This window comes from Podarcis cretensis, assembly GCF_951804945.1.
Source record: "Podarcis cretensis genome assembly, chromosome: 3".
In the NCBI taxonomy this organism is placed as follows: domain Eukaryota; kingdom Metazoa; phylum Chordata; class Lepidosauria; order Squamata; family Lacertidae; genus Podarcis; species Podarcis cretensis.
The window spans coordinates 49,307,011-49,322,349 of NC_137172.1; the positions used below are offsets into that span (position 1 = coordinate 49,307,011).

Here is a 15,339-nt window from a genome sequence, read left to right on the forward strand (position 1 = left end):
TCGCCGTTGCGCCTGCCGCTCCACGCCCTCTCTCTTCCGTCGCGCTCGCGAGGTCGTCAGCGTCCGGCACAGGCGCTCTGGCGGCTAGGCGTTTGTCGCTGGCCTGCTTCCTCTCTGCCCGTCGCTCTGCTCTCTCGTTGCTCCGGGTTCGGACATGGCGCTGTCTGTGGGCGAGGGGGCTGCGGGCGGGGGCGGCGGCGGCGGCGGGAGCCGTCTGAGGCGGCAGCTGGAGTCCGGCAGCTACGCGGCGGAGGAGTACGTGAAGCAGCTGTCTCAGCAGTCGGACGGCGACCGGGACTTGCAGGAGCACCGGCAGCGCATCCAGGCGCTGAGCGAGGAGACGGCGCAGAGTCTCAAGCGCAACGTCTACCAGAACTACCGGCAGTTCATCGAGACGGCGCGTGAGATCAGCTACCTGGAGAGCGAGATGTACCAGCTGAGCCACATCCTCACCGAGCAGAAGGGCATCATGGAGGCCGTCACCCAGGCCCTCCTGCAGCAGGCCAGCGCCGCCGACCGAGACGACCCGGCCCTGGGGGGCGCCCGGCGGGCCGCCGCCGACCCCCACACCAACCCCTTCCTGGCCCTCTCGGCCAAAGACAACGCTGCCAGCGACGAGGGCCGCCAGCGCACCCTCACCACCCTCCTGGAGAAGGTGGAGGGCTGCCGTGACCTGCTGCCGGAGAGCCCCGGCAAGTACTTGGTCTACAACGGGGACCTCGTGGAGTATGATGCCGACCACATGGTGCAGGTCCAGAGGGTACACGCCTTCCTCATGAACGACTGCCTGCTCGTGGCGGCGTGGCTCCCCAACCGGCGTGGCGCGTACCGGTACGATGCCCTTTACCCGCTGGATGGGCTGGCGGTGGTCAACGTCAAGGACAACCCGCCCATGAAGGACATGTTCAAGCTGCTCATGTTCCCCGAGAGCCGTATCTTCCAAGCGGAGAACGCCAAGATCAAGAAAGAGTGGCTGGAAGTGTTGGAGGAGACCAAGAGGAATCGGGTCCTCAGTGAGAAAAGGAGGCTGGAGCAGGAGGCCCCAGTGCGGGCCCCTCCCCCCTCCCCTCCAGAAGCCACCAATCCTTTTGAGGAGGAGGATGAAGAGGAGGCAACACCAGAAGAAGAAGTGGTGGATTTGTCCCTAGAATGGATTCAGGAGCTGCCCGAGGATCTGGATGTCTGCATCGCTCAGAGAGACTTTGAAGGGGCAGTTGATTTGCTAGATAAACTGAATGAGTACCTGGGAGATAAGCCTGTGACTCAGCCAGTCAGGGAACTACGAACAAAAGTGGACGAAAGAGTCCGACAGCTCACGGATGTGCTTGTGTTTGAACTTTCTCCAGATAGGTCTCTACGGGGTGGGCCTAGAGCTACCCGCCGAGCTGTTTCTCAGCTCATCCGCTTGGGTCAATCAACCAAAGCATGTGAACTTTTCTTGAGGAACAGGGAAGCTGCAGTACACACAGCCATCCGCCAGTTGCGCATTGAAGGTGCCACTCTGCTGTATATTCACAAGCTCTGCCATGTCTTCTTCACCAGCCTGTTAGAGACTGCAAGGGAGTTCGAGACAGACTTTGCAGGCAACAGTGGATGTTATTCTGCCTTTGTTGTCTGGGCCCGATCTGCTATGAGGATGTTTGTGGATGCATTTAGCAAGCAGGTGTTTGACAGTAAGGAGAGCTTATCCACTGCTGCCGAGTGTGTGAAGGTATGAGGAAAATATAGGCCCAAATGTGGGTGTATTATGCTCAGTCACACATGCACTGGATGACCACAAATTCATTCTTATAACTACTTCAGTTTTCCAGATAATGTCATAGAATACAGGGCAAGGAGGAAACCAGTGAGTCATTTAGTCCAATTCCCAGTCCTGAAACAGGGTGTTCTGTTTGTAAAGAAGCTGTGTAAATAATTTATTGCAGTAGCTGCATTGACTATCCTGTACTCCACATTCCCCATCACTTGGAGCCTCTCTCCCTTTTCAACTCTCTTACAATGTTAGAGTGCTTTTTGCTTAATTCTAAAGGAGAGCAACACAAACATTTCTTGCTCTTCTAGGAGCCTTCCACTTTAAGATTAGGAACAAAAGAAAGGGCGAGTCGTGTGGCATGACTTTACAGATTTTGGCTATCTGATCAAAGTATATTTTGCTATATTTGGGCATTGAGACCTTCTGGAGTTGTTACTTGTCTTTCAGGAAAAGGCAGTCTGTACAGGATATCCAAGGTGCCTCCTCCCTGCAGCCAGCAAGAACAGTGAGGAGTGTAGGGGCCCACACCCGCTTCCTGCCCTAATCATGTGGCAGTCCCAAATACACTAGGAACAGTAGTGGGCAGGCTGCTGTGGGGGATTAAAAGGGGAGGGGAACCATGTATGCCACCTTGAGCTCCTGAGAGAAAAAGGTGGGACAGAGATGCAGTAAATAAATAAATGTGTTCTGAGCAATTACTTTTACCCAAGTATGGAGAAGTTTGCCTGGACAGAATTGCTCCGCAACCCACTCCTCCAGTGAGCTGCCCTGATTATTGGGAAAAGGTGATCTCATGTCTTTGCTCTATCTAGGTGAAGGAGACTGTCATGGGTGATCCTATCCTGCCAGGAAAGAGACAGCCTGGATAACCTTGCATTACCTGCTGCTCCGTCCAGTGTGATACAGAAGGGCAGTGAACCTGAGGCCCAGGGGCTGCTTGTGACCTCCGGGTGTCTCTGGACTCTCTTTAAGCCACATCCCTTTCGCAGGCCATACCCCTTACCTGCTCTGCTCCACATCCTCCTTAAATGCTTTTGCCTGGTAGAAATGTATTATTGACAATGCCTCCTGCTTGCCTGGATGGAGAGATGTGTAGAATCTCCAAGTTTTGTGTTGTTGGGTTGCAGCCTACTGTACAAAAGTAAGGGTCACAGTCATTGCTCAGGCGCTTTTGTCTCTTGTCATGCACATCACTGGCATATGACACCCCCCCTCCAAGGTTCCTGACAAGCAATGCAACCCTCTGGATAACATGTTTCCTACTCTGGGATACAGACTGCCATTTCCTGAAGGCCAGAATGGTAGGGATCAATGCTGGGTCATATCTTCTTCTCCCTAATGTGTATTGTGTTAGAAACTTGGATAGAAAAGCTAGGAGCCAAATGCCTTCTGGGACCTGGATTGTGGGCACCAAAACAGAATGTCTAGTTGCCACTGGGGGGGCGGGGTGATCAGCAACACTTTTTATTTAGTATTTTGATAACCATGAATTAATACACAATTCACATAAGTGACACATTGTTAATATCACATTTTTAGCAGAAATGAAATGTTTAATTTGGTGTTTACAATAAAAATATTGGTACCATACTTCAGTTTTCAAAACACTCTACTCTTTATTGTTAAACTCCTTAACATATTGTCTATCTTTAACATATACTTTGAAGCTTCAAAGCACATACATTTCAGTATTCCTTGAGTGTCAGTCAGGTGCAAAAAAAATGGCACCCAGACTTTTTGAGGTGCTCTCAAATGGAGAATCTTTAAGGTACAAAATGCCCCTGCCGCCCTGCTCATTTCGAACCCTGAATGTATGTCATGTTTTTCCTGCTGTTCATAATGGGATGATAGTTATCTTTTAGAGTGTCTCTATTGTGCAACTGCTTAAAGGTGTAGTAAAATTAATCATGTAACTTGTTATTGAAGGTGGCAAAGGAACACTGCAAGCAGCTCAGTGAGATTGGTTTGGATCTGACCTTCATCATTCATACCCTGCTAGTGAAGGATATCAAAGGGGCTTTGCAGAGCTACAAAGATATCATAATGGAGGCTACAAAACATCGTAACTCTGAAGAGATGTGGAGGAGAATGAACTTGATGACGCCTGAAGCTTTAGGAAAACTTAGAGAGGAGATGAAGAGCTGTGGTGTGACCAATTTTGATCAGTACACTGGTGATGACTGCTGGGTAAATCTTAGCTATACTGTTGTGGCTTTCACCAAACAGACCATGACCTTCTTGGAGGAAGCTCTCAAACTGTATTTCCCAGAGCTGCATATGGTTTTGCTGGAAAGTCTGGTGGAGATAATCCTTGTGGCCATCCAGCATGTTGATTACAGTTTACGCTGTGAACAGGACCCTGAGAAGAAAGCATTCATCAGGCAGAATGCATCTTTCCTTCATGAAATTGTCCTTCCTGTTGTGGAGAAGAGGTTTGAGGAAGGAGTAGGGAAACCGGCTAAGCAGCTGCAAGATCTGAGGAATACTTCGAAACCGGTGCGTGTTAATCCTGAAAGTACTACCTCTGTAGTGTGAAATGTAATCTCTCATTATTTTAGTATAACATGTCATGTATACATGTGCACATTTTCAAACATACATTAACATTCCCTTTAACTAATTATGCCCTGGGGGGGAAAAAGACGAGACAAAGGGAGAAGAATTCAAGCAAGTACTTTAGTAGACGTGCCACATCTAGTATATTTTCCTCAAGGTCTGGTTGTGGCATTTAGATAAAGGAGCTCATCTAGTGTCAAAGTGTGTTTTGGTCCAAAGGCTAATGAACTATTTAAATATAATTAGTATGATCAAGAATAGCTTCTGATAAGTATTTTACAGAAGTATAAATGATGAGATACACCTAGTTCTTCTATTATATTGACCTTCAGAAAGAGAAGAATCAGTTTGAGAAACAAAAAGCAAATTTGCATAATTTCCTCTTTGATAACTTGAAAAAAGGTTGTAAAAACTACAGCAAATGCTTCTTTTCAAAAATTTGTGGCTTAAAATTCTTCTGAAAATTAAAACTTGGCAGGAGCATGGAATTCAGTGTCTTACGTGTAGCAGTTCCTGTGTGCATTACTGACTCTTGGTAATGATAAATCTATAAACATAAAAGATGGCGGTCAAATACAAATGCTGTCAAAGTCAAATCCTGTCTCATTTGCGGCAGGTGAGAATTGGATTGAATGTCAGTTGTTGCATGGACTGTTGTTCCACTTGGAGATTGTTTTTTTGCAGTTTTGTCACAGCTCCTTGGCAGCTATAGGGCCAAATCTGTTATTCAGATTTCTAAAAAAACACCACCCAAACCTGCATTGTTAAATTAGCTGTAGGAAGTGCTGTGTCAAAAACATGCACACAATCCCATTATGGCCCTCTATACATTTTTTTTTGGGGGGGGGGGCTTGCCACCAGATGTGTTAATTGAAGGAAAGGTGTATCATCGAATCTAGGTTGATAACTGCATATGTAATCAACAAGAATAATGACTTGAAAACAGATAAAACAGAGAATAGTTTTACATGTTGCCAAATCAGCCTGATAAAGGGAACCCCTGGAGAATTCATGATGTGAAAAACTACCCATTTGTGATCAAGTGATGAAGGGTACACCAGGGGTGAGAAGTGACCTTGTATAAATAGCAAGGAGCTTTTGAGTTACCATAAGTGAAAATTAGGGTTTGGGAGTAGAGGCACGTGTGCAGTAGACAATGAAAACCTGTAGGAACTATAACCAAGGCCTATTCCTAGCAGGCTCATCTGTAGCTCTGCACACAGTATGATTGTGTATAAAGTAGGTAGAGGGTTTTAGGTTTTTATTCTTTTCAAGCATAGGTAGGTGTTAGTCTGCAAATTTAATACTGCCTAACATATTGTGAAATCCCCACCATGTTGTACACTGGGATTGCATAATTGACACTGAACCATAGTTAATGACACCAGGGGACATTTTTCCATGGACTATAAGAAGAAACAGCTAATGTTCTTTAAAAAGATGTAAAATAAAATGTCTGGATTGTATGCTGAAAAGTATTAAAGGCCTTAATTCACAATTGTGGCCTTTGGAGATCTGTTCCCTCTGGTCTTGAGAACTGGTTTCACCATAAAAATGATAAAGGAAGCATAATTGTGAGAGTACAGATAGTTGGCCCCAGGAAAAAAAGTAATATGAAAAAATTACCTCCTTGCCCAGCATTGTAGAAATGTTTGGTCCAAATAGTTGCTTGATATGATGCAGCTCTGTGCCCTCCAGATATTTTAGACTGCAGCTCCCATCAACCTCAGCCAGCATGGCCATGGTGGCCAGAACAGATGTGAGTTTAGTCCAAAACATCTTGAGGGCATCTGGTTGGAGAAGGGTGACGCAATGCATAGTGTTGTGGGGCAAGTCACATCTTGCAAATGATTAATTTTGCCTCTCGCTGACTGGCTGGATGGCAACGGGGCTCAGCTGAGTGTGACTCATGTAGTGCAGTTCATCTTCCTTTGATCTCTAAAAGAGTGTGGTGTAGAAGATGCTTAGTGTGGGGATGTGAAATACGTGGCCCTCTGGAAGTTGTTGAACTACAACTCCCACAATCCATTGGTCATGCTGGCTGGGCCTGATGTGATTTGGGAGTCCAACATCATCTGGAGGGCCACGCATTTCCCATCCCTGCTTGAACATATTGTCTAATATGCATTCATGGTATATGGGCAGTTATGCCAAAGGATAGTCGGTATAATTATTTGCTCTCTCTTTCTGTGTGTGTGACACACAAAACAGCTTTGCAATCTCCAGTCATTGTATGTATGATTTTTTTTTAAATACACACAAGGAAATCCCCCTCAGGACTGTTCATCCAGCAGACTGAAGAAGCTGCCATTTAATTAACAGAGAAACTCCTCATTGGGTGTTCAGTAGACTGCCAAAGAGGGGCCCACTGAACTATGTTTCTAGAGCAATTCTGGATTTCTGACGAATAACAAATAGTCCTGGTGCTTAGTAACTTACGATTCTGTTTGTATCATGCCTGTGAATGTATGGAGGCCAAATTATTTATGAATGAGAATAATGCCTAAACATGCAGACTGTATTTGTATATTAACACAAATGACTGGATTAAAAAGTGTGCCCGAACAATCTTTCAAATTGTGTTTTGTCTTCTTAAGCCTCTGTATGTGTATGAACAATGAGCATTAGACTCTGGGGTAAGAAGGCTAGAAAAAGACCTCTGCTTGGGACCTTGGAGAACTACTCCAGTCATAATAGACTGTAATGGTCTAGGTGGAGCAATGGTATGTCTCAAGACAAGGCAGCTTCATATATAACAAAGTAGGTATGTTTATTTGTTTGCTGTGTTTTCATCCCACTTTTCAGGTAATTAAGTGTCTCACAAAGCACCTCTCATCAAGAGAGACAGACAGAGAAGCTGGCCATAGCTTACATGCCTCATCTAGCTTACAAACTTAAAAGAGACACAAGGATGGGGAAAGGCAGAGGAGGGAGATCAGTTCTTCAAGGCCAGACCAAAGTTTTGAACCGCAAGCATTCATATGCATTGGGGCCAGGTTCAATCTAATGTTCATTGTGTTCTTGCTTGAATAGCAATTGATGGATCTTGCTCCTCTGGCTGATGGATGGGGCCAGAGTGCCCTTTCCTCTTGCTTTTGCATCCCACAGTCATTCATCAGTGGGAGCACAGTGTTCTTTCTGGCAGGGAGAGGGGAAGAAAGTCACCTGCAGCTGCTCTGTCTTTGGCCAGTAGGTGGGACCAGGTTGGTTTCCCTCCTGCCACAATGGTCTTCCTTTGCTGATGACAGATGTCAGAACTCTGCAGCATTGTGTCAAGTAAGCCCTGATATGGAGTATTGAGCACATGGATGTGTGTGTATTTGGTAAGAAAGCAAGGTCACCCAAGTCTGCCTTAGTTATTAAGCAAAACCCATATTTAAAAATTGTGCAGAGTTACACCAATTACCCTAGTTCCTGATCTGCTCCAGTGATCAATGGTATGCCACATAAACACCGTTTGTGCTGTGACTTCCATGTTATAATTAGGAGCGGGGGAAATGGCATGGGATTCTGCATATTGCACAGCCTACTGCCCATGCTCTCTCCATGCATGTTTGCTGTGCGGAGGCACAGGATGACATGAATAGAATTTTGGTTCATAAAGGGCAATGATCCTATGAAAGTGTCTATTCCTTTTGTAAAGCTATGTTTACTAATTGCAATCAGACATAATGGCTAAATAGAGCCTCCGGGATCAGAAGCAGTATACCCCTGAATAGGTGATGCTGGGGATGAACTTAAGAATGGCATTGTGGTCTTCAGGACCGTGTGCGACTGAGCATAATACACTTCCTTTTAGGCCCCTTACTTTCCTCATATCTTTACACACTCAACAGCTGTAGATAAGCTCTCCTGTCAAATACCTGCTTGCCTTAATGCACCCACAGACGTTCTCATAGCAGGTTGTTCCTGTATGTGAGTGTCCAAAGACTGAATTGGAGATAGACTGCTCAGCTAGACCTTGGTGTGACTCAGCTTGTGAATCCTTATGTTCTTAAATTATTATTATTATATATTTATTTATAACCCGCCTTTTCCACTGACAAGAAGTCAAAGCGGCTTACAGATAAAAATAAGAACAGCTAGAAACAAAGAAGAAGTCATTTTAAAAGAACTAAACATTTATAGAATTAAAATTATAGATAGGCAGACAGACAGACAATACAAATACAGTGATACCTCTACTTATGTTCACCTCCGGTTACGTATCCTTTGGGATATGTGTGTGGCAAACCAGGAAGTATTGCGCTGTGTGTGCTTGTGCAGAAGTGATAAACCGTGCCGCGCGCATGCGCAGAAGTGGCACCTCGGGATTCGACTGGATCTCTGGAATGGATCCTGTGCACAACCGGAGGTACCACTGTACAAAAAAACAGCTTGGCACCAGTCCTTTCATTAAAAGCAGTCAGTTTCCTAAAGCCTGACAGAGCAATAAAGTCTGAAACACAGCGAGGAGGGAGCCAGTCCAGCTTATATAGGGAGGGAGTTCACCAAGAATGTCTTCTCTTGCATCCCTACCAAGCATCCCTGTGAGGGTGGCAGAACCACGAGAAGGGCCTCCCCTGAAGTTCTCAAAGCTTGGGCAGGTTTGTATAAGGGAATATAATCTTTCAGATCACTTGAATCTAAGCCAGGAGTCAGCAATTTTTTTCAGCAGGGGGCCAGTCCACTGTCTCTCAGACCTTGTGGGGGGCTGGACTATATTTTTTTGGGGGGGGGGAGATGAATGAATTCCTGTGCCCCAAAAATAACCCAGAGAAGCATTTTAAAGAAAAACACACATTCTACTCATGTAAAAACACCAGGCAGGCCCCACAAATAACCCAGAGATACATTTTAAATAAAGACACACATTCTACTCATGTAAAAACACACTGATTCCCGGACCGTCCGTGGGCCGGATTTAGGAGGCGATTGGACTGGATCTAGCCCCTGGGCCTTAGTTTGCCTACCCATGTAGGGCTTTATAGGTCATATCCAGCACTTTGAATTGTTTCTGCAAACAAACTGGTAGCCATTGGAACTGTGGCAACCAGGGAGTCATAAGCTCCCCATAAGCAGAGCTAGTCAATAATCTGTGAGGTGGGTTGGGGAACGCTGATGTCCAATATGCTGAACATGGATATACACAACTAGGGCAAAAAAGCCCCAGCACCAACATGATTCAACAAGCTGGAGGCCAGAAGCCTTCATTATTGCAATATTCACTTGATAATGAGGGCAGCCATATTGTGTGCGCCCAAGTTCTTCTTGTTGGACTATATTAATTGTATTTATGTTTCTCATTGAAGCTTGAAATAACACATTAAGTGCTTATAGAAGTAGTGCTATAACCTCCAGATGAATGAAATTAGCTGTGTCTACCATTTACATGCCCATCACTTATTCATTTATTTGATCAGTATAATTGCTTAGAGGAGCAGTTAATTGGAAAGTGCCATGTATTTGCCTTCTCTGAGGAGAGATGGTTATTGAGTGTTTTGCTGCAGGGCATTAATTCTAATATTTCTGACAGCTTTGGAATAAAGGCGGGGAGCTTCATCCCTGAGTTATAAATGGAGAGGAATATTGCTGTTTCTTTAACCAGTTTTTTCCTGCCTTCCAACAAAATTTGTCTTATTTCATGTTCACCATGCAAAAGCCATACATGTTGAAACTCAGCTATCTCTGATACTGATGATCAATTATTTTTTGTTTCATATCTGTCCCTAATTTGGTTCAGCTGGTGATGGACTAATTGTGTGGATGATTTTAAAACAAAAGGTCTTTCTATAAATACATGAAGAAAATAATAATTCACCTGATCTCAAATCAGCAATTCTGATCCCCAGAAGCTGCTTTAAATGATGTTGCCTCCTCAAACCCAAATCCCATCAAGGTTTGTTGTTGTTGTTTAGTCATGTTCGACTCTTCGTGACCCCATGGACCAGAGCACGCCAGGCACTCCTGTCCCATCAAGGTATACTAGCATTAAAAGGAAAAATATTTAAAGCAACATTGGTATACCTATAAAACCAGGCAATGCTCAAGATCCCTAGCACATTGTTCCCTGCAGCTTTTGAAGGTGTGATGTGAAAGAGGTTTACTGGAGCCAAGGGCTGGTTAGGAATAATTTGATTCTCAAGGGCTCAGCTTTTGCTAGAAATGAGATGATCTAGATGGTTTAAATTACTCCTCCTCGGTATTAAATAGTCTGTGTCACAGTGGGCTATAAAAAGCACTGTTTTGCCAGAAGTTCTACAAAGGATGTGTTAGAGAAAATGGTCTCGGGGGTGAAGATCTTACCTTGAAGAGGTGGAGGAAAAGCATCTTCAGCCCTGGGCATTAATAGCACTCACATTTTCCCTCCCCAATATTTCCCAAGTCATAAAAGATCCGTAGATATTATGTCACCATGTTTCTGAGGTTCCTTTCCTTTATTCTCTCTGACCAGTTGAAGAATATTGGGGTGAAGGCTGTGTGTGTCAGAGAGACAAAAAGACAGACAGACCCAACCGCTGGCCAAGAAGGAAATGGCAAAGACCACCCACTAGGGCTGGCCCACTACATTTTGCTGAGATGAAGGCAGAGGCATAGTGTGCAGGGGCAGGGGGCACTGGGCGCCATACCACGGGGGGGGGGCAGCACTTACCGAGCCCAAGCCACGTGTCTCTCCCGGGAGTGATGTGGTGGCTGAGGCGCCTGCAGGCTTTGCGCTGCTTTTTGACCAGCGCAGGGCTGGAATCTGCCTTCCGCTTCCTCCTCAGCCGCTCTCCAGCTGAGGGGAAGGTGGCGGGTGGACTCCCTGCAGGCTCCACGCTGCTTGAGAAAACAACACAGGCCTGCAGGGTACCAGAGCAGAATGGGGCTCGGGCACTGGGATTCTTGTGTGCCCTGCACTGCACCGCTGCCTACTTGCACTGCACTGGGTGCCCACATGGCTAGCTATGCCACTGGATGAAGGACAAGACGCCTCCCTCAATTCTACAGACAGAAGCTGGCTTGAAAGACAACTGAATCTTGCATCAACAATGGCAACGAAACTGCATCCTTCAATGCAAGACAACAAGTCCACACACAGGGGGTGGGAGGGGTGTGTGCTCAGGAGGAATGACTAGGGAATAGATGTCTCCCACAGCCCTAGTGGCTACCATCTGAGGCAACAGCTTTGCTCTGCCTAATGATAGGGCCGGTACTTCCAGCCTGCCAAAGAAGAAAACTTGTTAGCTGCAATAGGCCAGAGGGAGTAAATTTAAGCATCTGGACCTCCATGAAGCTTTCAGGCCACTCTTACTCTCAGGTCTAAACGCCTAGGGGGTTCTGCTCCTGGCTACAGGGTGTAGACTACCTTGTAATTCCTGCTGTAACAACAGCTGGATTCCCCACCATCACCACTTGTGCACAGGAGTAGTGCATTTGTGAAATCTGCACACATTTCTGTAGTTATGCTTTTATACATTGCTAAATATGGTGGGTGGGTGGAAATGATAATAAACAGAGCTGTATTGCTAGACAATGTATATATGGGTATTGTGTTTAAATAAGAAAATGTGGGTGGAATTTGGTCAATATATGAATGTGTACACAAAGTGTGGGAAATATGAGGAGTCTTAATCACTATTATTTAAGATATTTAGATACTAGCAACCCACTGGTGGAAGGAAAATACTATCAAGTTGCAAAATATAGTAATTGTTTAAGCAACAACAGAAAAATGGCATGAGGTAGATGGAATTGAATACATTTCAGTCTGATGCACTTACAGTACAATTCTATATATTCACTTGGAAATCTGTCCCACTGCTATTCAACAGATTTACTCCCAAGAAATTTAGGATTTCAGCCTTAAGCCCATTGCAACTGGAACAATGTTCCAAATTACCTTTCCTTGTGTTTAAACATGAAGTGATTAGCTTTGTACCTTTTTCCTTTCTGAAAAAACCCCAAGCCAGCATAAGTGAAGACTGCAAGCAACTAGCAAAATACAGTGTGTGTGTAATCACATGAGAATATGCCACCTGGTAAGGATAAAATTATATATGCAAGCTGGGACTATAAGGTTTGGCTAGACATGAGCTGTCCTACTTATAAGGCATCTGTTTTAAAGGATTGGTCCATTCCCTAAAACAACAGAAGTGCTCCTTATTTTAGACTGCACAGCAGAGTGTCCCCCATTTCCCCAGCATTGTTGTCACCTCCCTGACTTGAGACATTGGTGCAAGACTGGCAGTAACAAATGCAACAGTGCAGTCTGTGCAGCAGGAGGCAGCATTGTCCATCAGAAATGGAGCAGCCTTGCAAGAACAATATTCCAGCGCCACCCTGCCCACCTGCTATCCACAGGAAGCGAAAAAGGCACTTTGGCTCCTATTTTTGAGTGGTACCGCTAGGAATTCTTTAATTTGCTTCAAGCAGGCATTAGAATTTGCATCAGCTCATTTGAATGAAGCCAACACAGCTTTGCATTCTCCGAGCCAAATGCAACCCACCCACCAGGTATTTGCACACAGAAAAAACACCAAGATTTTTCAAGCCCTTGCTGAGTGGCAATATAGGCTGCCTTCAGGTTAGAAGAGAGGTTTTCAACCTTTTTGAATCCATGGCTCCCTTGACCAACTACAGTCATACCTCAGGTTACAGACGCTTCAGGTTATGTGTTTTCGGGTTACGCACCACACCAAACCCGGAAGTACCGGAATGGGTTACTTCTGGGTTTCGGTGCTTGTGCATGCGCAGAAGCACTAAATCATGCTTTGCACATGCAGAGAAGCGCCAAATCGCGATCTGCGCATGCACAGACACGGCACTGCGGGTTGCGAATGCTGTGGGTTGCGAACGTGCCTCCTGCATGGATCACATTCGCAACCTGAGCATCCACTGTACATTCTTTCTGCAGCACCCCTGTAGGGCTCCGGAGCCCAGTTATGCCACCCCTTGCCTGCAGAGCGGGCAGCCTCTCACCATTTTATCAAACCTTGTGATTTTTCCCTCAACCTCTTCTCTTCTCCCCTCTCCTTGGTAGTCTTCTGGGCAGCCACTGCTGCCACCCCTGGTCTCTGAGCTGCCCCCTCCCTGCTCCAAAGAGAGGTGCCTCCTCCCACTGCCCCACAGGGGCCTGGGACTTGTCTGCCCATTCCCAACAGCAAGGGCTGGTGGACTGGCTGGCAGGGCTCCCTTGCCCACTTGCTTGCTTGCTTACTCCAACTCCAGAGGCAGAGACATGAGAGGACATCAGAGGAGGGAGGGAAGGAAAGAGGGACAGAGGCCGGTGTTGCCCTTGGCACCCCTGACCATCATTCAAGGCAGTGGCGGAGCTTCATGCTCCGGCACCGGGGGCAGAGAGCAGGTGGGAGCATGGCGTGTGTCCAGGGAGTGTGGCGCCCAGCACGCGCGGGGGGAGGGGGCAGCCGTGATGGCACCCCACTGGGATTGTGGTGCTGGGGGTGGTGTGCTCCCTCCGCCCCCCTCTTCCTCTACCAGTGATTCAAGGCACCCCAGGGTGCCACGGCACACTGGTTGGAAACCTCTGGTGAGAGTCACAAAAGTCCACAGCACTATGGCTGCTCTTTGCCACAAGGTGGCGTCTTTGGATAGCTGTGAACTTATAGGGGCACGGTCATCTTTTGTCTGTGAGTGCTTGCAGTTCTATGGACCCCACATTGAGAAAAGTACCGGTAATAGGTACTGGTGGGTTGTTCTAATCTAAAGTATTACTTCTGGGTACTATGACCCTGTTTGATACGTTTTGATTTTGAATATCTGTTCTGTGTTTGGTTTATGTATTCTTGCTATGTAAAATAAAATATATTCTTTTTGCAACCTGCTTTGAGAGTGGTGATTTTGATGATGATGTGAGGTGAGTGTGTGTGTATAAACAAATAAAATAAATTTTAAAAATGGAAGGAGAAAAGAAAGAGTTTGTTCTTACTTTGCTGTGGGAAGAAAATAAATGCATCAGAACTTTAATGTGGTCTCTTTCAGATTCAAATATGTATTGGTTGTTTCTGTTGACTGAGAATGCCAACACAAATGTCAAAAGAGAATTCTGAGCTGTACTTATATATTAGCTGAAACTTCTCCTTGATCTCTAACGCCGTCCTGCCAAGTGCCTAACTAGGTAAAAAGAGTCCTGCCCCCAGTGTGATTGGCTGTCTAAACTTCCAAACTTCAAATCACAACTCAAGGGCCAATGGCAGAGGCCAAAATCCTGAAATGTTCTGGGATTGGACAACATGTGCTTTCAACATTACCAAATGCTTTTAAAGGACCATGGGTGAAACATGGATAAGGCTGCTAGCTTTCATTCATTCATTATTATTTTTTGAAAAATAATGTGCTTTTGATTGACTGAGTTTGTTCCCAAAACCTCCATTTACAGCTTGATCTTAAAACGGATTGACTCTGAAGCAAAGCAGGTCACATTCTGTTCACTGGAATTTATTTCTTGGTAAGTAAGATTAGTGTCTTTAAGAATATCCACATCAAATCAGCTTTCCCCTGTTAATATCTAAAATATCTGTGGATCCTGGTCCAGGACATTCACTTATGGTCAGTGGATTTGTGGTGATTTAAATTGGAATGCAGGCTGCAGCTACAGCCAGTTTTATCACCTCTGAGAAGTATATTAATAGCAGATAATAATAATAATAATAATAATAATAATAATAATAATAATAATTTATTATTTATACCCCTCCCATCTAGCTGGGCCTCCCCAGCCACTCTGGGCGGCTTCCATAGAAACCAAAAATACACTAAAATATCACACGTTAAAAACTTCCCTGAACAGGGCTGCCTTAAGATGTCTTCTGAATGTCAGGTAGTTGTTTATCGCTTTGACATCTGATGGGAGGGCGTTCCACAGGGCGGGCGCCACTACCGAGAAGGCCCTCTGCCTGGTTCCCTGTAGCTTTGCTTCTCGCAATGAGGGAACCGTCAGAAGGCCCTGGGCGCTGGACCTCAGCGTCCGGGCAGAATGATGGGGGTGGAGACGCTCCTTCAGGTATACTGGACCGAGGCCGTTTAGGGCTTTAAACACTTTGAATTGTGCT

The 15,339-nt window shown here is 45.6% G+C and overlaps 1 protein-coding gene and 1 long non-coding RNA gene across 2 annotated transcripts; both read left to right on the forward strand.

Moving 5' to 3' along the window:
• Positions 1–63: 63 nt before the first annotated feature.
• Positions 64–4,382, forward strand: EXOC8 (exocyst complex component 8). The gene is made up of 2 exons (XM_079971818.1): positions 64–1,711; positions 3,680–4,382. The coding sequence occupies exons 1-2, from the start codon at positions 155–157 to the stop codon at positions 4,286–4,288; spliced, it is 2,166 nt and encodes a 721-aa protein (XP_079827944.1). The 5' UTR covers positions 64–154; the 3' UTR covers positions 4,289–4,382.
• Positions 4,383–9,174: 4,792 nt separating this feature from the next.
• On the forward strand, positions 9,175–11,618 carry LOC307213739. Its single transcript, XR_013837659.1, has 3 exons — positions 9,175–9,411; positions 9,446–10,187; positions 10,269–11,618. It is a non-coding gene; the product is annotated as an uncharacterized lncRNA (long non-coding RNA).
• The last annotated feature ends 3,721 nt before the right edge of the window (positions 11,619–15,339 follow it).

Excerpts from the sequence above, each read along its gene's own strand:
- EXOC8 (XM_079971818.1), top strand. The coding sequence starts at position 155 with ATGGCGCTGTCTGTGGGCGAGGGGGCTGCGGGCGGGGGCGGCGGCGGC. Across the intron at positions 1,712-3,679 it reads CTGCTGCCGAGTGTGTGAAG|GTGGCAAAGGAACACTGCAA; the intron begins GTATGAGGAAAA and ends TTGTTATTGAAG.